Genomic DNA, 23101 nt, shown 5'->3' with positions numbered 1-23101 from the left:
CCCAGTCGGGTTTCGAACCCGCGGGCTCAGGCAATCCACTCACCTCAGCCTCCCAAAGGCGCGGGATTACAGGCTGAGCCACCGAGCCCGGCTTGTTTTTTTTTTTATTATAGAGATGAGGTCTCACCAAGTTGCCCGGGCGGGTCTTAAACTCGCGGGCTCAGGCAAACCTCTCGCCTCGGCCTCCCAAAGTGCTGGGATTACAGGCTGAGCCACCGAGCCCGGCCACTAAATGCATTTTTGACAACACTTTTTGACTTACAATGGGTATATCAGGACATAATTCTATCATAAGTTGAGGAGCATCTGTGATAGAATATTACTCAGCCATAAAAAAAGGAATGAAGTTCTAATATATGATACAAAATATTATGCTGAATGAAAAACGTGCAAATGTTAACAATACATACGACACAATTTCACTTACATGAAGTGTTCATGACAAATAGACAAATTCAGACAGAATGCAGACTAAAGGTTATCAGGGATGTAGGCAAGAAAGAATAATGAGTTTTGCTGCTCATTGGGTACAATGTTTCTTTTTGGAATGATGAAAAAGTTTGGGGAATAGTGGCAATTATTATACAACGTTGTAAATATACTTAATGACACTGAATTGATATACTTACACAAGATTAAAATAGTGAATTTTATACTGTGTATATTTTATCACACACATAAAACTTTTTTTTTTTTTTGAGTCGGAGTCTCACTCTGTCGCCCAGACTGGAGTGCAGTAGCTGCTCCCGGCCACCGCAGCCTCGACCTGCTGGGCTCCGGCGATCCTTCCGCCTCAGCCTTCCAAGTAGCTGGAACTACAGGCGCGCGTTACCACGCCCGGCTAATTTTTGACTTATTGTAGAGATGAGGTCTCGCCAAGTTGCCCAGGTGGGTCTCGAACCCGCGGGCTCAGGCAATCCACTCACCTCAGCCTCCCAAAGTGCTGGGATTGCAGGCTGAGCCACTGAGCCCAGCTAAAACAAACTTTTTTTTAAGGGCTCAAGACCTTGAGCCAGCTTAGAGACGGCCACAAATACTTCAATTAGAGAATCAAAGCCAAGCTACTGATAACAAATAAATTGAACATATTAAAATGTTCAGTGAGGGAAAATGATCATCATATATGATAGCAATTCATCAATTTTCAGGTGACTTGATTTAGAAAAGGTTAATAGAAAAAAAAACATGGTGGGGCATATCTCATCAACAAGGGTATCTGCATAATGAATATTTGTATACCTAACCCTGAATTTTACCCCATATCTTTAAAATAAAAAATTAAAATTAAAAAATAAGAAAACAAAAAAAGAAAAAACATAATTTTCTTTAAAAAAAAAAATTCAAACTTTGACTACCAAGCTATAAAATTATTTTCTAGGCTGGCTCAGTGGCTCAGCCTGTAATCCCAGCACTTTGGGAGGCTGAGGTGAGTGGACTCCCTGAGCCTGCGCGTTTAAGACTATCCGGGGCAACTTGGCGAGACCTTGTGTCTACAATAAATCAAAAATTAGCCAGATGTGGTAACATGTTCCAGTAATTCTGACTAATTGGAAGGATGAGGCAGAAGAATCGCTGGAGCCCAGCAGGTCGACGCTGGGGTGGCCGTGAGTGTGCCACTGCACTCCAGCCTGGGCAACATTCTGATAAACAGAAAAATTTTAATACCTTATGGTCTTTAAAGTTATTAAAAGAAAAACTTTTACTTTGGGAAAAAATATAAAAAGTAAAACTATAAAATTAAAATTCAAAAGATTTTAAGAAGCAAATATTTTTAAATTACAAATGATTCCGTTTCAGCTCTGGACAATCTGTTATAAACTCCTTCTTTGATGTGGGTTGAAACTGAAATCTGTCACAAGATTAAGACAGATCTTATGAAACTCAGAATCCTTCAACTCTAGGATACACTTTTAGTGTAAAAGTTTACACTTTTACACACATGTCCCACTACCCCAACTGCCTTCCCACCACTTTTTCTCACCATAGCCATCACTCAGAATGTGTGCTCCTTTCAGCCAGGCAAACATGCCTCGCATCTTGTGCTATTATCAATAAACTGGCTGAACAAAACGCTATGTGAGGAGGGAACTGAGACTGCATCTGGGCTCAAGCAGAAATGGTGGAGAAGAGCAGAATTCTGGAGCCAGACAGCCGCCTCTATCATGACTCCTGGCTTTGCCACTTACGGGCTACATGCCCTGGACAGAGCAAGATACTTATCCTTTCTAGGACCCAGTTACTGAGTTCATTCATCTACTAAACGAGTAAAGGTTAAATAATGTGTGGAAAGCATGAAAAACATTACAGGAGCCACAATAAGAATTCAACAAAATATTACTTATTATATTAACCACGAACACATCCATGTACAGAAGATCAGAGGTAATGAAGAGATACCAAAGAAGACACTTCACATTTTACCTCTACTGTATATCTTTTTTGTTGTTGGTGTTCAAATATCATGCCTAAAAGGGAATCTGGTTCAAATGGCAGACAAATCTACCACTGCTCCCTTCAAAAACTGCATTGAAGGGATAGTACATTTTAAAAATAAAAAGAAATTAACACTGAGAAGCAGTGAAAGGCATCAATGCACTAGAGACTTTGCATCCTTTCTGGAAGATAGGGCAGATGAAACAACAGTGATCAGCAGGAAAGAATGGCAAGAACAACAGCCCAGACACGGTTGGCAAGCTGTGGCTCACAAGGCACACCTTCCAGCTCACAAGGCACACCTTCCAGCCCACCACCTGTGCTTGCATAGTCTGTCAGGTAAGACTGATACTACACCTTTAAATGGATGAAAGAAAAAAGAAGATTTTGTAACATTTGAAAACTATATGAAATTCCAATTTCAGGGTCCACAAAAAGTACATTAGAACACAGTCATGCTCACGTGTTAATGTTACCTATGGCTGCTTTCCCATGGCAGAGTTGTATAATCTCAAAAGAGACCACGGAGCCTGGAAAGCCTAAAATATTTACTATCTTGTGTCAAAAGAAATATGCCCATCTAGCCAAGCACAAACGCATGAGAATGTTTCAGGAAGACAGATCTTTTCTTCCTGTGACTCCCAAGGGATTCTGGGCTGAATCAGCGGTTATGGAAGCTAACTTCCAAACAATGGTATCATCTTCCTGAGAGGAATCTGGTCTTCAAAGGACGGAGGTGCAAGAGCTTGGACATGGTCCTCCTTATCTGGCTATTAAAGGACTGGGCCTGTCTGCTTGCTTCTGTTCATGCACTTTGAAGCAAAGCGTATAACAAGCAAGTCCTACTGACAGAGAAGAATCTCCATCAGGCTTCTTTCCATTTAGGTTAAAGATTTATTGGAAGGACATAGGAAAAGAAAACCCACTCCAATTCTCTATATTATTCAACTGGATTCATTTATCAATGTAATCGGACAAGGATCACCAACGTCTAAGGAAACCACAAGCATGAAAAAGAAGGCCCATGATGAAAACAACCAATCGGAAAAGACAACACTAGACAAAACAGAAGTAATTTGGAGAGGCCAAAAAAAAAAAAGGGAAAGAAATTCTACTTAATACCTTCAGAGATACTGGAAAGATATTGCATCTATAAAACAAGAGGCATATGAAAGAGTAGAATCAACAGAACAGCAGAGTTTAAAGAAACTTAAAATAGAATTCTTGTCTGCCATCACGTTCCCTCACTCACCAAAAAAAAAAAAAAAAAACAACTCAAACCAGAAAAGCGTGGAAGAAAAGTTGAAGAAATACAGAGGGACACCCTAAAAGGGCTCCTCTCTCTCCTAACAAAGAGAGAGTTCTGAAGGGAGCCAGGGAATACAGAGTAGGTCAAATAAAAACACAAAGTTCCCCCAGACCCATTTTTTTATCTAGAGAGAGGTTGCCAAACTAGAGTCCATGAGCCAAGTCCAGCAGACTCTCTGTTTTAGCAAATGAGGTTTTACTGGAACAAAGTCGTGTTCATTCATTTATAAGTGATCTATGGTTGTTTTTGTGCTACGACAGCAGAGTTGAGCAATTGTGACAGAGACCATGGGGGCCACAAAGCCCAAAGTATTTACTATTTGATCTTTTACAAAAAGTTTGCCAAATCTTGACCTAGAGCGAGCTGTATGATTTAATATAGTAGCATCTAGCCACAAGGAGCTGTTTAAATGCATATAATTAAATATTAAAAATTCAGTTCCTCAGTCATATCAGCTACCTTTCAGGTACTCAAGAGCCATATGCGTCTTATGGCTATTGTGATGGACAGCACAGCTACAGAACATTTCCATCAACACAGGAGTTCTACTGGACAGGGCTCATCTGGAAATCACTATAACAGATTACTCAAACTGCACTTCAACTAATGCTTTAAAAAGTGCTATAGTGAAAAAGCATACTTAAGTGCTATGGTTTGAATGTCTTCCACCTAAGAGCATGTGTTGGAAACCAAAACCCCATGCAACGGTGTTGAGAGACTGGGCCTAATGGGAGGTGTTCAGTCCATGAGGGCGCCATCCTCATGATGAGTGGGTGCCAAGTATCAAAGGGCTCATGGTCATGAGTTTACTCTTATACTCTTTCCCTTTCTTTGCCTTTCACTGTGGAAGGACACAGCAGGGACACCCTCACCAGACAACAGCCTCTCTAGCATGGGCTTCGCAGCCTCCCGAACTGTGAGCCAGTACGCTTCTGTTTATATACATTACCCAATCGCAGGTAATCTTGTTACAGCAGCACAAATGGACTAAGATATTTAAGAGAAGAAGAAGAAATAAATTCAAAAAAAGACAGACATTTGTGACTTTAGAAATGAAAATGCATAAATCTAAGGCATTATTCTATGAAAATACCACCAAAATAGATTTCTTAAAAAATCTATTTTTCAAAGTTAATCAGAGAGAAAAGACATGAATTGAGAGAAAATTCAAATATACAGCATTATAAGTGACAAACTAAATATGATCACAGATGTGGAAGAGATTATACAAGAATTCAAAGTACAGAATGCAATGAATGCTATCAAATTTGATGAAAATAATAAAAAAGTGTTTCCTAAGAAGACAGAATTCAAAGAGGTAATAATTATACAGAATAAGAACCATGAATAATTATTTAAATTGTATAATAAATGACTCTGATTTGATTCAAGTTAATGACATCAATGTTTGCTAGGATTTATAATTTTCATCTTATCCTGCAAGAAACCGATCATAAACATACTTTGTATCCAGAGTCTTCAACCGGGAAACAGCCGTCGAAATAATAAATTTCTCTCTAACACTACCAAAGGGTCCAAGAATTACATATTTCTTCAGATGGGAGCTTCGTGAGCTGTGGGGCCCTTCATGCAAAATCAGTAGATGTAATGTAAGAGGCTCCATATGGAATAGTTTTAAATATTTGGCCTATTCCTGGGCTCCCATAATTATGCAAACTGAAGGGAAATTGATCATATCTCAGCAGAAATGTCCACGATAATTAAACATCACACGTGCTTAGATTAGCTTTATGCCTTTGAGACTCTAGTTGAACGTGAAAGGAGCACCAGTCAGCCGTCATCTAATTCTTCATTTGGCCTATATGCAAATATGAAGAACAATCCCAGACTGAGAAGTATACAAATGCTGGGCCATTCTAGCTCTGGAATTCCTTTTTCTTTACCATTAAAAATGTTTAATGTTTTAGTGTTTACCATTAAGAATGTCTTGTTTAAGTTTATTTTTTTGCATAGATATATTTACTTGACAAATCTTCTTGAACCAAAACATGTTTACCATTTGACACATTTACCCTATTACACTGGATATAAACATACAATGGTTTTAAAAATTTTAATTTAGCTTCTGGGTTTTCTGTTATACTTAAAAGTCCACTAAGATTACGATGAATATAAGTACCAATTTGCCCTGGATGGTCCCAGTTTACCTTGCTTTCCTGGCATCTGTGATCACTCTCAGAAGCGTCCTAAATAATCCATGGACCAAAGAGAAAAATAAAACAAAAATTAGAAAATATTTTGAAACAAGTGATGATGAAAATATAAAATGTCAAAGTTGTAGAAGCAGCAAGAGTAGTGCTAAGAGAAAAATCACAGTCTTAACTATATGCAGTCTATTTCTTTATTAGAAGAAAGGGGAAAACAAAACCTCAGCAATCAAAACCAAGGAATGTAAAGGAAAAAATAAGGATAAGAGTGGTAATAGATGAAATAGAAAATAAATGTAAAACTGAGGGAAATCAACAGACAAAATTTGTTTTTAAAAAAGATTAGAAAAATTAAAAATCCCTAGCAAAACAATGAAAAAAGAAAGAAAAAACACATTATGAATATCAGCAATAAAATAAAAAGGGGAAATCACTACAGGCACTTAAAAATAGTAAGAGCTGATTCCAGTATGGCAAAGTAAAGTTATAACAGACCAGCCCTACTAGAGATGCCAACTAGAAACTCTGGACGAAAGACAAAAATCAAATACATGAAAGCTCTACAGATTCACTAGAAGCAGACAGATTTTTTGGTGAGTCAAACTTGTAGAGAAGGGACAGCCACAGTGTGAGCTTCCTATTTTTACTGATTTCACTTGAGGCCAGCACAGTACACAGTGGCTAAAATTCTTACAGAAAAGAAGCTAGCCTCCAGAAGAATGTGCAGAATCACACACTAACTAAAGAAATGGAGAGCCTGGAAAGAAATCTGCCTAATTTATGTACGACTTTATTTACTAAAACAGTGATGATGCAATATAGCAGAGAAGGAACAATCTTTTCAGTTAAGGTCAATAAGATGCCAATAGAGAAAAAACAGATGCACCTTTACCCCTCCCTCACATCAGTCAATGCCAACAGAGTAGAGGTAAATGCTTAAAAATAAACAGCAGGGCCTTTATAAGAAAACATGGTCTTAGAGTAGTCAAACATGGCCATAAAGCACTTGCAATAAAGCAAAAACTGATGTGTCAGAATATATCATCACTAAAATCAAAAGACAATAAGAAAAGGCAAGCCATAGACCGACAGAAGGTATTTGTAATACATTTATCTGAAAGTGGACTCATCCAAAATGTAAAATAACAACTACAAATTCATGGAGGAGAGACAGACAATCCAAATTTTAAAAGTTAGCAGCCGGGCTCGGTGGCTCAGCCTGTAATCCCAGCACTTTGGGAGGCCGAGGTGAGTGGACTGCCTGAGCCCGCGGGTTCAAGACCCACCTGGGCAACTTGGTGAGACCTCATCTCTACAATAAATCAAAAATTAGCCAGGTGTGGTAGCGCATGCCTATAGTTCCAGCTACTTGGAAGGCTGAGGTGGAAGGATCGCCGGAGCCCAGCAGGTTGAGGATGCTGTGGCCGGGAGCGGCTACTGCACACCAGTCTGGGTGACATAGTGAGACTACAACTCAAAAAAAAAAAAGTTAGCAAAGACACATAGAGAGCCTTCCCAAAAGAGGTTATCCAAATGGCCACTAAACATATAAACAGGTGCTCAACTTCATCAGTCCAAATCCATGACAATGCCATGGCACAACAACCTCAGAATAGCTAAAAAGAAGAGAAAATACTAAGTGTTGATAAGGGTGAAAAGTAACTGAAATTTTCAAACACCCTGGTAAGAGAATAAATTGGTACAATCATGTTGAAAAACTCCTCGGCCACAAATGGGAACCTATCCAAATCCTTTCAATAGTAGAATGGATAACGAATTATAATACATTTATATACAGTACGTCCCCTACATGCGAGCCTTCAAGCTGCAAACTCTCAAAGATACAAACGAGGCACAGGACCCAAAGGCAAACTGGTATACGAAGGTAGCAGCTGCCATTAAGAATGCAATCCAGTGCCACTGTGTTATCTATGGCGAGGAAAAAAGAGCTACCCAGACATCACTGAAGCATTTTTTAAAGAGGGTAGATAGAATTGAATCCAGCAAGGAACCGAAACCTGTGCCATCAGCATCAGGTGTGAATGACACTGCAGCTTGCCCTCAGTCTCCTCTTGCTGAAGATCCCTCAGCTCTGCCATTTCCCACCTCTGCTCCCTCCTCCCATCAGCCTGTTTACTCAATGCCAGCCTCGTATGCCAGCTGTTGTACTGTTCTGTACTACTGTATTTTCAAGGTACTCTACTGTAAGATTAACAATGTTTTATTTTTTGCTTGTTATGTATTATTTGTGTAAAAAGTATTATAAACCTATTACTGTATGGTACTATATAGGCAATTGTGTTCGTTGGGTTCCTAGGTTAACTTTGTTGAACTTAGGAGCAAACTGGACTTGTGAACACACTCTCAAAAGGGAACTCGTTCATATGTAGGGGACTGACTGTAATACTATACAGCGATGAGAATAAATTATTCACAACTATACACATTAGTAAGGCTAATTTCACAAACATAACATTGAGCAAAAGAAGTCAAACACAAGAGCACACACTGAAAAGGCTTCACTTATATAAAGTGGAAAAACAGGTAAAACAAATCTGTGATGCTGCAAGTAAGACTGTAGTTTCCCTTTAAGAGCACAGTGACAGGAAGATGGCAAAGAAAGGAATTACATGAGGTTCAGAAACTCCCTCTGTGCAGGTAAGAGTCACTCCTTCAGTCACATTGCCAGAGTACCAACAGGCCCAGTAGTAAGTCTCACGGTATCTGTTAGACACTTTACCTGCACAGAGTAGCAATGGAAAAACCAGTGGAATGTTGCCTTATGTGTCACAGGGTTCCCCATTATGAGTATTCTGGTTTACCTTAAATCGGATGCCTACAGTTGAAGGCTACCTGCCTTCAACAGTAACTGAAGACTCCTAGGAATACTAACTTGTTGAAATCTTTGTGGAAGGGTCCTCCAGAGTTGCTTCTGAAGCTCTCAGACTTAGATTCCCTAAGAGTTTATTTCACTTTGATGCCATTACTGAGCATGTATAGGCTGAAGTGAAATCGGAAAGGTATGTGCAAGTTCACTAGTGGCTTTTCAGAGGATGGGAACAAGGTGAGTACAGAGGACTGAACGAAAGCTAGAGCTGGGGAAGTTATAGCATGAGGCAGCTAGAGAGGCAGGTAGAGGGGATGACACACAGTTCCTTAAAAAGCTTTGGTTTTATATTATGTGATCAGTCATATAATGTGAAAGGATCAGGATGGCTCTTGAAGGTGAAGAATGGACCCCAACAGAATTGAAGACAAGGGTTAAACAGCCTAGAATGGATTCAAGAGCTCTGAAGAAGCAAACTCCATAGGTTTTGTAACTGGATGTGACAGAACAAAGCACGAGAAGGGAGCCGAGTGTGGTGAGGGTCCCTGGTGCAGGCAACTAATTCTACAGCCCGTCCTCTCACTCACTGAGACACGAAATGCCAGAGTTTTGGTTTCTGTTTCTTATGGTTTTATTTTTGTTTCTTCATTTTTTTTTTTGCAAAGACTCCTTTTTTGTAACACTCATGGTAGCTACTTCACACACTTTTGGAAACATCGTTTTATTTGCATTATTTAATAACTCTTCTAGTATTTTGATTCCCACAATACTTTAGGTTATTGGTATCCAGCAGAATTTTTCAAAATTTTGAGAAAATTTAGACTGTAAATCCTTAAGAGTGAAGTAGCTTGAAAGAAGTTCTGTAATAAGCTAATGAAAGAATCTCTAATGGATAATTAGAGATGGGGTAAGTAGGAACTCGACATAAGTGGCTGTTATGGATTGGCTTTTGTCCTAGCTGTGGAACTTCAATATATCATCTCCCTTCACACTTCTGAATTCATTCTCAAATGAAATATGCCTATGTATGTAAACACATGTATGAGCATGCACACTTCACATATATGTGGCATAGCATATCCCTAAAGGCTGCAAAGGAAGGTAACATGTATATTTAAGAGATTTGGGCCACAGTACTTCTAAACATTATTTTGTGGATGTCTTCAGGCATATCAAAACTCTTAATGAAGTCACTGCAGAAGCAGCTCCAGGGCACGGTGTTCTGGGATGGAAACGCATCTAGGTGGGTCCTGGCACTGTGTGGGCATGTACTGTACTAAGAAGCCGTATCCTTACAAGGCAGACTTGCTGCCTCCACACTACCCTGTCTACTTGTCACTGCTCTCAGAAGTTACCATCTGTCTTGTGGGTAAGTTACCAAAAAAGGGGTGATGAAGAACGACCTTTGGAGCATTCTGAGTCTCAGGTCTCATTAAGACTTCTGAGGGACAGGTAGGGAATCTGGATTTATGACGATGGAGGACCGAGAAGTGATCTGGACTTGAACTTTAGACAGAGTAACTTTACCAGGGTAGTTACTGGTATATAAATGGTGATTAATATAAGAATATGGAATGAAAGACTAAAATGGTTTTAAGGGTCTCCAAGTTTTGGTGGCAGAAAGGAAGAGAAAAATGACTTTCCCGTCTCTTATTTTCATTTACATCTTTTAGCCACTGCATTGTTCCCCCTCCTTTCAAATACTCCTCCCTCTCCTTCTTCTGTGTTGACTCCATTTCTTCTATCTTACTCAGGACCTTTTCTTTTAATTGTTTAGAATAGTTTTCTAGTACCTTTATATTCTTTTCTCTCTCTCCCCGTCTCTCTCTCTCTCACACATACACACACACCAAAAAACCCCTCCCTTAAACTTTTGTCATCTCCTTCTGCCCTCCTTCACAACAAAGGTTTCCAAAACGTAAAACAGTCTTCTTCTACAGAATATTAAACTTCATTTTAAATACCATTATTTGCCAGGTGTGGTGGCTCATGTCTGTAATCACAGCACTTTTGGAGGCCAAGGCGAGAGACTACCTGAGCCTAAAGGTTTGAGACCAGCCTGGGCAACTTGGCGAGACCTCATCTCTACAATAAATTAAACAATTAGCTGGGCATGGTGGAGCATACCTGTAGCTCCAACTACCTGGAAGGCTGAGGTGGAAGGATGCCCTGAGCCCAGCAAGTTGAGGCTGTGGTGGCCATGATTGTGTGACTGCACTCCAATCTGGGAGACAGAGTGAGACTCCGTCTCAAAAAATAAAATACAATACAATAAAATAAATAATAATACAATTATTTGACTTTTAGGGTTACTACTCCAGAAGATTTGCCCTTAACAAAGTCATTATGATTAGATAAAATAAACACTTTCTAACCGTATTTTACATTCTGTTCCTCTGCCCAGCATTTAAATGTTGATATTTCCAAAGTCTATTTGTCGTCCTTTTTTTTTCCATTCTAAAGTATGTATTTCCTTGGTGAGTTTACGCACTCCCATGGGACAAACTGCCACCATGTACTTAATAATTTCAAATCTACATCTTTTATCTAGAGAGCTCACAAGTAGCCTACTGTGGATTATTTTCATGTGCATACCCCACAGGTACCTCAAATCACACATGTTCAAAACAGATCCCCTCAGTTTATGATCTCCCAACCCTCACAACCAACATCACAAAACTACAGAATACGGCTGTTGCTCCTTGATTCTCTGCCACCCCCAAAGCTACAACAGGCTGAGACTTGTTAGTCACCTTTGGGTCCTCCTCCACCTTCCTTGGCCATGTCAATTCTACCCCTAACTGTAATCTCTTAATTCATCCGATTCTCTTTATCCCAATCTTACTTGCAGCTAATCCATTCTCTTTAAGCACACTTTTAGCCACTCCATAGTAAATCAAATATGATCATTATGCCATTCTTTTACTTAAAAGTTTTTCCATTCCCATTATCCTTAAAAAAAGAAAATCTACCGGCTTCCAAATACCAATCAGACTTCTGCTTCACTTCTACTGTCTCTTCTCTTAGCACTTATAAATCATGAGAACTACTTGCTCAGAAGCATAAGAACAGATTTAATGAAATCACCCATGTTCTGTAATAGCTTCCATTCTTCCACACATTCTTCCAAACTCAGGGGATTCTCCGAGGCTCCTCTAGCTCAACCTGAGTTAGGGAGCCCACATTCGTCACCCATCACACTTACAATATACAACTGGTCCTTGAAAAGCATGATTTTTTTCAATAAATGTTGGAAAATTTTTTGGAGATTTGTGACATGAACCATGTAGCCTAGAGATATCGAAAAATTAAAATTAGATATGTCACAAGCGCATAAAATACATGACAATATTAGTCTATTTTATTATTTACTATCATAAAAAATACACAAATTATAAGGCTAAAATTTATCAAGACTCACGTACACAGTATAGACCATACATAGCACCATTCACATGTAACATTCAAATGCAAACAAATATTAAGAGGCAGTATTAAATCACAACTGCCTAAAACAGTAGTACATATTGCGCTACTGTAATAATTTCATAGCCACCTCAGGTTGCTATTGCAGTGAGCTCAAGTGTGATGAGCATCTGCTAAAACACTGTGATGCTAGTCATCTTCACATGAGCAGTCCTCTCCACAGTAAATAGCCTTGTACTATAGTAAAAAGTAATCCCTTGTAGTTTTTGCTTATTTTTCATCATGTTTTGTGCAATACCACAAACCTTGAATAACACCATGGGACCTATCTGAAATGCCACTAGTGATGCTAGAAGTCCTCCCAAGAAGCAGAGAGACGTCCTAAGATACTGGTTGAGGTCTGCTACAGTTGCCTGCCATTTCTAGATAAATGAATCCAGGGTAAGAATCATGGTAAAAAAAAAGAAAAGGAAACTTGTAAAACCACTGCTGCAGATATGCCAGCAGGCAGGAAAACCTTGAACTTTTTGCAAAATGCCTTTAAAAAAAAATTTCTTGCAGAGACAGGAACTTAATATGTTGCCCAGCCTGGTCTTGCATGCCTGGTCTGAAGTAGTCCTTTCACCTTGGCTTACCAAAGCACTGGGATTACAGATGTGAGTCACCACAACAGGCAACAAAATATCTTTTTATCTTGTATTGAAAATGTAGGTTTAATGTGGGTGCAAGATTATTATTAAAAAAGCATACCTATAGACTCTAATGCAATTTGAGAAATCACTGTATGACAATTTAAGCAAAAGGAAGGTGAAGGAACTAAAGTTGGAAAATTAATGCCAGCAAAGGATGGTAATTTTGAAAAGAGGCTGGCTTAAAAAATTGTCAAGATAATAAAAGCAGCTTCTGCTGACCAAGAAAGGCAGCAGATGAGTTCCCAGATGCTATTAAGAAAATTACTAAGGAGAAAGAATATCTGCACAGATGGAAGTGCCTTATTCAGGAGGGGAAAAAATGCCACGAAGGACATTTATTAGTAAGTAAGAGATATAGGCACCAGGATTTGAGAAAGGAATAGGCTAAGTCTACTGTTTTGTGCAAACACCTTCGGGTTTATGATCAAGACTGCTCTTGTCTATAAAGCTGCTAACCTCTGAGTCTTTAAGATAAAAGATAAAAAACCAGCTGTCAATCTTTTGGATCTACAACAAGAAGGCCTCAACAATGAAAACCCCTTTTCTGGACTGGTTCCATCGATGCTTTGTCCTTGAAGTGAGGAAGTACCTTGCCAGTAAGGGACTCCCTTTTAAAGTTTTTTTTTTTTTTATATTGGACAATGCCCTTGGCCAGCCAGAACCCCATGAGTTCAGCACCAGTGATGTCAAAGGGTCCACTTGCCCTCTACCACAACATCGCTAATTCGGCACAATCATGGGGTCATAAAGGCCTTGAAGACTCAGTACACAAAGTACTCTCAGAATCATCAGCATTGTGGAAGAGTGAACATCATGGAGCCTGCATAAAGCAGCAGTACCTATTGCAAAGGGAGAAAGTCCGAAAGGATTACACCACTGAAGACGCCACTGTTGTTACAGAAAAAGCTGTGAAAGCCATCAAGCCTGAAACAATACATTCCTCCTAGAGAAAACTGTGTCCAGATGTTCTGCATGACTTCATAGGATTAATGACAGTCAATCAAAGAAATCAGAAAAGACAGTGGATCAGGCAAAAAATGTGGAGGTAAGAGTTTCAAGATTACAGATCTTGGAGAAATTCAAGAGCTAACAGCGCCAGAGGAGTGAACAGATGACTTAATGGAGATGAGTGCTTCCAAACCAGTGCCAGACAATGAGAAAGGCACAGAAGCAGTACCTGAAAACCAATTGTCCAAAGGGTTCTGACTACTCAAGACTGGTTTCACATTTTGATGACCTGACCCTTCTACGATTTGGGCACTGGAACTAGAGCAAATGATGGAAGAAGGATTGGTACTGTATAGAAATATTTTAGAGAAATGAAAAAGTAAAATAGACAGAAATTAGGATAAATTTCCATAAAACACCAGAGCGCATCTGCCCCACCTTTCTCCCCTTCTACCTTGTCCGCCATCCCTGAGGAAGCAAGACCAACCCCTCCTCTCCCTCCTCCTACTCAAGGTGAAAACAGTGAGGATGAAGACCTTTATGATGACCCATTTCCATGCAATGAACAGTAAATATATTTTCTCTTTCTTATGATATTCTTTAACATTTTCTTTTGCCTAGCTTACTTATCGTAAGAATACAGTACATAACACATATAACATACAAAATATATGTTAATCGACTGTTCATGTTATTAGCAAGGCTTCCTGTCAACAGTAAGTTATTAATAGTTAAGTTTGGGGGAGAACTATCATAAAAACAAAAAACCGAACACTACATGTTCCCACTCATAAGTGGGCCCTGATTCCTGGACAGACTAGCACAAAGGTGGGAACAGACACTGGACCTGCTAAAGGAGGGAGGAAGGAAGGTGGGAACAGCAGAAGCCGGACACTGCTAAAAGTGGGAGGGAGAAGGAATGAAGGGCACACAACCACACATTGAGTATGGGGTCCACTACACCCATCTATTTTCCCCACTGTGAACTCAAAGACTACAGAGACTAAGTATTTTTTCTCCTGTACCCTAAGCCCTTTGCCCACATCCTGGAATTTAGTATGTCCTCAATAAATGTTTAATTAATGGCACATCTAAACATATAACTTTTAACTCTTCCCTTCCATTAATACTTTATTTATTCCAATGTTTTATACTCAACTTTGTTAAGTATAGCAAGTTCAAGTATTTGGAATTATTTGGGAACAAAGGCTTTATCTGCTTAAAAAGAACTAGAAGGCAGATAAAATTAATTTATTTCATGATAATGTTATGCCAGCAATATATCCTAATTTCATGAATGTTTTAGTGTGTATATTGGTCATGCTTCCCAAATTATAGTTCAGGTTGGAAGATAATTCTTTAGCTATTGTAATGAGGCTAACAAAGCATCACTTCCATCACCTTAAGAAAACCAAAGCATTAATACAGCAGGAAACAAGACGCTACATAAGTAAAGAAGCCTATAAAATGAGGCCATTATATTACATAAAATAAGCCAGGCACAGAAAGACAAATAAGGCAATATCTCATTCATACGTGGAATCTAAAAGAGGTGATCTCACAGAAGTAGAGAAGCCAATGGTGGTTCCCAGGGGATGGGGTGGTTGCAGAGGGCATGTTATTCAGTTAGGAGGAATACATCTCAAGAAATCTCTTGTACAGCATAAGTTTACAGCAATGAGACTACAGTTAATGACAATGTACCGTATTTTTTTTTTAATGTAGAGAGTGGATGTTATGTGCTCTTACCACAAAATGAAAACTATGTGAGGTAATTAATGCATTGTTAATGAACTAGATTTAACCATTCCACCATGTACCTCTGCTTCAAAACACCTTATTTTACATGATAAAAACAATGTTATCTGTTAAAAAATAATAAATATATGTAGTATTTCAAAGTTTTCAGGGCATCAAAAATATTCAAGAAGTTTCTATTTGATATTGGACTGCTTTACTGCTTTTTGGTTTGGTCTCCCCAGTGCTTAATTGCCACAGGACAAAATTAGTGCTTACCATTTCATGTGTTCATTATAAGAACTCTGTTGTCTTCTGCGCGTTATTAATCCTATCTCCCCAGATGAGATTTTTATTACTACTGGTCTAAAATGACAAGATTAGGTCTAGGCAGTCAGTAATCACTCATCAGAGATTTGAGGATATAAAAGAAACCTTGCGCAAAACTTTCCAGTTGATATACTATTAAATAGTTAAGATTTCTTCTTTTTTTCTAAAGTTGGTTCTTTAAAAATTAAAATTTAAAAAACCTCCCAAAATGAAAAACTCCAGTTACTACATACCAACACTAACTTCTATTTATCGAATAGAATCAACCAAAAAACTTTAACACGTCATTGAGATTTAAAACAGCTCAATGGTAAGAATTTTAATGAGGTTTGAATATATTTAAAAGGTATCACAGATCCCTGTCAAATAACAACTTAGTAGTGCAGGAATGATTTGTGAGTCCTTTTTAACTTGACACTTTTTAGTCACGAACACTTTTAAAAATCACTTACTCGCCCACCTCCTCCCCGCTCAGTTTGGAGAATATTTTAAAGTCAAAAAGCATAGCTCTAAATAACATACTTTTACACACATACAATTCATATTCTAGCAAGAAGACTCCCGATTCAGAGTTCACAAATTTTAAAAAGTACGTAGACATCTAATTCTTCCTAGCGGTTTTTTTTTGGGGGGGGGGGGTGTTGATGGGAGGGAAGAAAGAAACCCCAAGTATTTTCTGTTATTTGCAGCTGCTTTAACAGCAAACGACAATTAAATGTGTGAAGAAGGTTGTCAGACTAACACTTGTCATTCACACCGCCCAGGGACAGCCCTCCGAGACTTCCAGAAGCACTCATTAAAATGAACGAAAAGCGTCTCGCCGGGACGTGTCCGAGGGGCGGCTACTGTCAGGCTCCGGAAAACCAAATCCGTCCCAAGTTCAAGGGTTTTCACGCCGGGGTCGAGACCCAGCCTGCCCGCCACCACTAACGAACCATGCCCAGAGGTCAGCTGGCAAGCTTCGAACCTTTCCAGACAACACAAAATTCAGAAAATGACCACCTGGGGGGGCGGGGGAGGGGGGCAGGGGGGATTTTCTCTCCGAAATCGGAAGAAAGGGGAGAAGGAAAGAGTCTCCCCTCGACTACCGGGCGGAGAGAGGCGCCAGATGCCACGAGCCACGGGCGGATCAGTCCTAAGGGCGTATCGCTTCACCAACCTTCTCCATCACCCGACGTGAATGGAGACACTCAAGACCAGAAGCGCGTCAGATGACGCCAGAGGACCCACCTCCGGCCCCCGGGAACTCTGGAGACCCTTACCCGGGACTCAGGTGGGCCTTTCTCACCTGGACCCCGCAGAAGCCGGCCGTCGTTACGTGTGCGCACCTTTCAGCAATACGCCTCCCGATTGGCTGATTCGGGAGGCACGTCTCGGTCCTATTGGCTGCAAGAGCCGCCGTAGGGGCGCGGGGGCGGGAGCTCGCGGCCGGCTCCGATAGGCCGGCCGTGGGGGGTTCCCAGCGCTCCTATTGGGTGAACGCGGCAGGCTCCAAGATGGCGGCAGCGGCAACCTGCGGCGGCGGCAGCGCCGGGACTGCGGGGTCTGTGGTGGCGGCGGCAGCCGGCAGGGGCAACGTCACCAGCTTCCAGAGGAGGGGTCCTAGAGCCAGCGGGACCGACAGTGGCAGCCCTCGCCTGGCGTCCATTGCGGGCACGCGACCGTCGGTGCGGAACGGGCAGCTGCTGGTGTCCACCGGGCTGCCGGCCCTGGACCAGCTCTTAGGTCGGTTCGGAACGCAGGTCCGGGCCCCACGGAGGGAGCGCTGGGGGAGGGCACCTGTCGGGGGAGCCCGAGACCCCGCACCTCTCCCCCGCGACGCCTGAGCCCCCGGACGTGGAGGGGGGCGCTGGCGGGGAGGAAGGGTGGCCGGTGGGTGTGCCAAGACGCGCCGCCCGGCCCCGGCCCACCGGCTCCTCGGCGGATTCCGGCAGGATCCCTGCGTGCCTTTTGCCCCGAAGGGCCTGCTGGTCCGGGGGGAGCGTGGATGTGCGGAGGTGGTGCGGCTCCGGTTGGCGAGACTCCCCGGTCTCTGAGTCCGCCCTTCCGCCGAGGGAGCGCCCGCGGTCTGGACTCACCTGCCACAGTTTTTATCCAGGCTGCATCAGAGAACGCGGGGGGCGGGGGTGTTCAAAAGAAAAAGAGGAATGTCCGCTCTTTCACCGCCAGACTTGCTCATCTCCTGGTTCTAAGCCTTAAACTGACTCAAAGTCTCTAGAGCCTGCCCTTGATACCGGGAGAGCCATACCCGTCTGGCTCTGTGTGACATCTCTGTGTATACATTTTCGTTAGTTGTTGTCGTTGTTGTCTTTCCTATGGACGTTTTGCTTCCCGGAGTTGACGGCAGCCGCATTCCAAGTGACACCTTTAGATTTCATTCACATTTTAACGAGAAGCGAAGTCCAGTTCTTAGGCTTCCCTTTAAAGTTTCTGCAAATTTCAGTGAGAAGCCCGCTGGGGACTATGCATGTCTCATAGCTGGTAGAGTTGAAAGGATGGGCCAGATTAGATGGGTGGGACAGGTAGGCCGTGTGAGTAAAGCTTGTAGGTGAATTTCTCTTTGGATGCTGCTTCATTAAAACGGGTCTGTGTTTACATTTCGTAAGTCCTGTCGTGTTGTGTGATATGTGTCTGTTAAATCTTGTACACGTTCATCAAACATCGCAGATGCCATTGCTTATCCTTGTACTTTACTTGGCATTTTTCCTGTGTTAGTTTCGTCTCAAAGTAAGCTTTCCGAATAGGTTTAGTGCAGAAGACTGCAACCTATGAGAAAGAGTATGGCTTCTTGATTCTGTTGTTTCATCCCCTAACTGAATCCTGGTTATTTCTACATAAGATAAAGTATTTTCGCTTAATTGTTTCAAGTCTGTTTTCCTCCTGAGTTGCTTGATACTAGAAACATAAATTATTCAGGATATCTAGTTAGAAAATGAGTATTTAGTTCACCTTTTTTCCCTTGTGAACATCGGTTGGTGTCCTCCTGTATTTGAACTTTAAACCTGGAAGCTATTTCTAGTCTTTATATATCTTTATATTTTTTTAATTCAGTTGTGTTGTGTAAATTCATTCCCCTGATATGAAAACTGTCCAAACAGAAAGATTACGTTTTTGGTATTATTTCTTCAGATTCTCATTAAAATAACAGAGTAAGGCTGGCATCGTTCCTGGTACTTTGTAGTTCTCAATAAAGTTCTTGATTGAAAAAAAAGTAATGTGTAAAAAAAATAGACAAGAAATTATGAACTATGTAGGACTGAGTTACGTCTGAGCCCTAAAAACAGACTTAGAAATCAAGTGATTCGAACATTGTCACAAAACTGGTGACCGTGTAGTCAGATCTTTAGGCTCCAAATGTAGTGCACCCTGCACTATGCTACAGCTGCCTTAAATTTTTGAGAATTCTTCTCAGAAGGTTTTGACCATTTATTGAACCCAAGCTTAATGACTTAACTACTATCTCTTGAAGCACCCTCCAAAAAGAGAACCCAAAACGCCTTCTACATGTGTTATGACAGATAAAAACTTGAACAGTAATTTTTTTTTTTTTGAGTTGGAGTCTCACTCTGTCGCCCAGACTGGAGTGCAGTGGCCGCTCCTGGCCACCGCAGCCTTGACCTGCTGGGCGCCGGCGATCCTTCTGCCTCAGCCTTCCAAGTAGCTGGAACTACAGGCGCGCACTACCACGGCTGGCTAATTTTTTTTTTATTTATTGTAGAGATGAGGTATTGCCAAGTTGCCCAGGCGGGTCTCAAACCCGTGGGCTCAGGCAACCTCAGCCTCCCAAAGGCGCGGGATTACAGGCTGAGCCACCGAGCCCGGTTGAACAGTAATTTTTGAATCTTCCAGATTTGCTTGGGGATGGTGGCTCTAGTATTGTATTTGACTGTAACCAGCTTCTGCTAAAAATCAGTGTTCATTTTGAAGATTGAAACAGTATTAGTTTTCGAATATTTTGAAATACATTTTGCATGTATGCAGTTAATTCTCAAAGTGCACAGAAGTTGAAGAAGTTGTTATAATACGAGTTATTACATTCTGAGTAATAAATATGTCCAGAAATATTTTAGTTGTTAATTTCTTAATAACAGTTTAAAATTTTTATTTTCCATCTTGTGTGCTCCTATGTTGCAAACATTTACATTTGTTTTTCATTAAAACGTTATTGGAAAGTGAACCACTTAACTGTCAGTGTATATACACATAGGCATAAGCAATTTAGAATATGTTTTCACTCTAAGATGCTATTGGACTGAAATTTTGACAAGCCTAATGTGACCATATTATGACAAAATGTAATGACAGGATGTTATGGTATCAGAATGATAAGACTATACGGTGACATTGTGACTGCTGCCAGAATATGTGGTTACTGTGTAACAAGTAAATATTGTATTATAATCTCCATGTAGTACAGTGACATTTTACCGCTGCCACCATGGCATCATTGTAATTTTAAGCATAGATGCAAAATATGTTTGAAAGTCATTACAGAGACTAACTAATTGTTAGTCATTTGATGGCGTGCTGATATTTACACTGCTTACTTCAAAGTATTTTATAAAATAGAAAATTAACAGTATTTGCATCGTTCAAACATGATCTAATCATATTAGATATTTTTGTTCTGACAATATGATTTTATTTTTAGCTTTTGATTTCCCAAATTGGCTACATTTAAATTTTTGAAATGCTTAGATTTTCTAACCCATGTTCTCAGTCCTGTTCTTCTAGGATATTTATGTTGTTACTTGAGGTTACACTATACATAAATGACACTTGTGTCTCAGAAAAGGAAAGATATAATTTCATTTATCTTCTTCCAGGAATTTCTAAAGAAAGATAGCAGATACAGAATGTCTTTTCCTTTTCTTCTTATTCTTCCTAGGATATAATATAGTCCATTCTTCCTAGGATATAATATAGTCCATTTTAGGACTATGTGTTTGATCTGGGAGAATTTTCCCCAACTTCATCCTCCAAAAAGCTAATTAAAGGAAGGGTGATTTTGCAGGTTAGATTGGCTTAACCTCTATGCTGTTCAGAACTTATCATATTTTGACAGTCAAGGGAATGTCATATGGGGATTTGGGATAACTAATAGCCTAGGAAGAGTCCTCTGAAAGAAGCTTACAGGTAGCTGCCATTTTTAACATTGTTGTCAAAGAGTAAATACTGGTGAACTTGTTTCTTTTGCTTTACTATATTTTAATCTGTAGTATGGAGTAATGTTCATTGAGCTTGGATTGCATATTTAACACAATCTTGGTTATGATATTTTAACAACTGATAAAGTTAGCTGTACGTTTAAGGAGAATATAGCGTATTTCTTTATACTGCTATATAAAATTATTTCATGGGATTTAATCTACAAAATCATTATCACTGTTCATAACTTTATTTTGATCTTACGTTTGCCCAGCCAATAGTTGTGTCATAATCAAGAATTGTCAGGATATTTCATAACTCTTAAGGAAGAAAAAGTAGACTTATTAACAAAATAACTGCAATTTAATTTGAGGAATGACACTAATTAAGTAGTTAAGGGTATTGCTATGAACCAAGGAAAAGATATGAAGTTATTTTTTATATTGCATTTTCCCCAAAATACTTTTCTGTAATTTTTATAAAAAATATTATTTTATATAGAGCTCTGGAAAGGACCAGTATAAATCACTGTTATCTTTCCTGACTTTTATTTCTCTTCACTTTTACTTTTTCTAAATTTGAAATAGGAAGATGCCCTTGTTAAAAAAAATAAGATATCATTTCTGGACTTTCATATCCTAGTCTATTAATTTGACTTCGTTTTCCCAAAATTTTTAACTTAATTAGAGGTTTGTATTGAGGAGTGTGTGGGAACTAACTTCCTTCCTTAATGCAGGACTGGTATCATTGTCTAAGTACACCACACATGGATTGAAACCATAAGAAAAGCCCTTTCCTTCATTTTACAGTTTTGTAAATCATAAACCAGTAAGATCTTGGCATTAATCACAAGTTTTTAAACTTTCTGATAATGATTTTAAGTATTAATTATTTCTTCTAGTTTTAAGACAAAATGCCTTATTTTTTAAAGATGTAAAATCATGATGAAATTAGTACTGTAAAAAATATCAAATTTTGGAAGTATCTTCAACCTTTCAAACTCAGGTACTCTTATGTGTACAGAAAACACTCTACTTGTATTTTTAGTAAGTTGGAAATAGACTTTTATGTGATTCCTAAAGAGATCTAGAAGTAAAACCAAGAGTTTATTTGCTTAGTGACTTAAAAACTGTGTTAGTGCTTTTTCTAAGGATGAAAGGAGAGAAGAGGCAGTAAATAAAGCTATTTTATTCCTTTTTTGTTTTTGTCATAGAAATTCCTTACTCATTATTTTTTTGTAAAACATTTTAGTGGACTATTGGGGAAAGATATTTCTGTTTTAATTGGGAACCATTAGTGTGAAGTCTGTGATGCTTTTGACATCAGATAAAATTACTAATGGATTACTGAATTAAAAAGTGTACTCAAAGCTAGTTTTCAGAGAATATATCAAAATTTCAGAGAATATATCAAAATTTCAGAGAATATATCAAAACCACGAAATTCTGTCGTGGTTGGTTGTTTTAACTTTTTATTTATTTTTTTGGTGTGCACATGGCTATAAACACATTTGAACTTTAGTTTAAAATACAGCAAGAACTTCAGTATGTCGAGTGAGGTATATCAAAGTACTTTATAGAAAGGTATCTTGCAGAAATGCTGTGAGGTCTTTTCTCACTAAAATCAAATTTGGAAGAATAGAGAAATTTTGCTACTATATATGCATAGGTTAAAGCATTACACTTAATATATACATAGAATAAAAGCTTAATTTAAAATTAGTTGATAAATTTAAATTAGTAGTGTGGGTTCTGTCATATTCCCCATGACCAACCTTCAAAATGACCAATCTTTACTAGAACCACCTAAATCCGAATCTAGTTAGTTTATGTGATAGAGCTCATTAGGAAAAAAAAGGAAGAACTTTACCTTTTTGTAAAAGAAGTCTCTTATTTGGCTGGTAATATATCTCCTTTTCATGTTATCTTAAATAATGTTCCAGTCTTTCAAACCTTAACACTTTAATGCACATGAGAGTCTTAAAATTTACACAGGCTGCCCTCGAACTGCTGGGCTCAAGTGATATCCACCCCCCCACCCCACCCCCCCAGCCTCCAAAACAGCTGGGACTCCGTGCAGGCAC

The 23101-nt window shown here is 39.5% G+C and overlaps 2 protein-coding genes across 5 annotated transcripts in view; one reads left to right on the top strand and one right to left on the bottom strand.

The window, feature by feature from the left end:
- Positions 1–17205, bottom strand: part of IMMP1L (inner mitochondrial membrane peptidase subunit 1) — a 74014-nt gene extending 56809 nt beyond the window's left edge. The window contains exons 1-2 of one of the 4 annotated variants that reach the window (XM_008058330.2): positions 17159–17179; positions 5911–5949 (exon numbers count right to left, since the gene is read on the bottom strand). The gene's annotated coding sequence lies outside the window, so the exon portion shown is untranslated. The other 3 variants (XM_008058329.1, XM_008058331.1, XM_008058333.2) reach the window with 3 other exon arrangements.
- A 126-nt stretch (positions 17206–17331) lies between these two features.
- Positions 17332–23101, top strand: part of ELP4 (elongator acetyltransferase complex subunit 4) — a 235566-nt gene continuing 229796 nt past the window's right edge. Inside the window, exon 1 of the mRNA XM_008058326.1 lies at positions 17332–17595. Within this exon, the coding sequence (XP_008056517.1) occupies positions 17367–17595 (229 nt within the window). The 5' untranslated portion in view covers positions 17332–17366. The remainder of the gene's footprint in view (positions 17596–23101) is intronic.

This window comes from Carlito syrichta, unplaced genomic scaffold (genome assembly GCF_000164805.1).
Source record: "Carlito syrichta isolate Samal-C Ts95f unplaced genomic scaffold, Tarsius_syrichta-2.0.1 Scaffold303297, whole genome shotgun sequence".
Taxonomy (NCBI): domain Eukaryota; kingdom Metazoa; phylum Chordata; class Mammalia; order Primates; family Tarsiidae; genus Carlito; species Carlito syrichta.
This window is presented reverse-complemented; position numbering and strand designations above follow the sequence as displayed.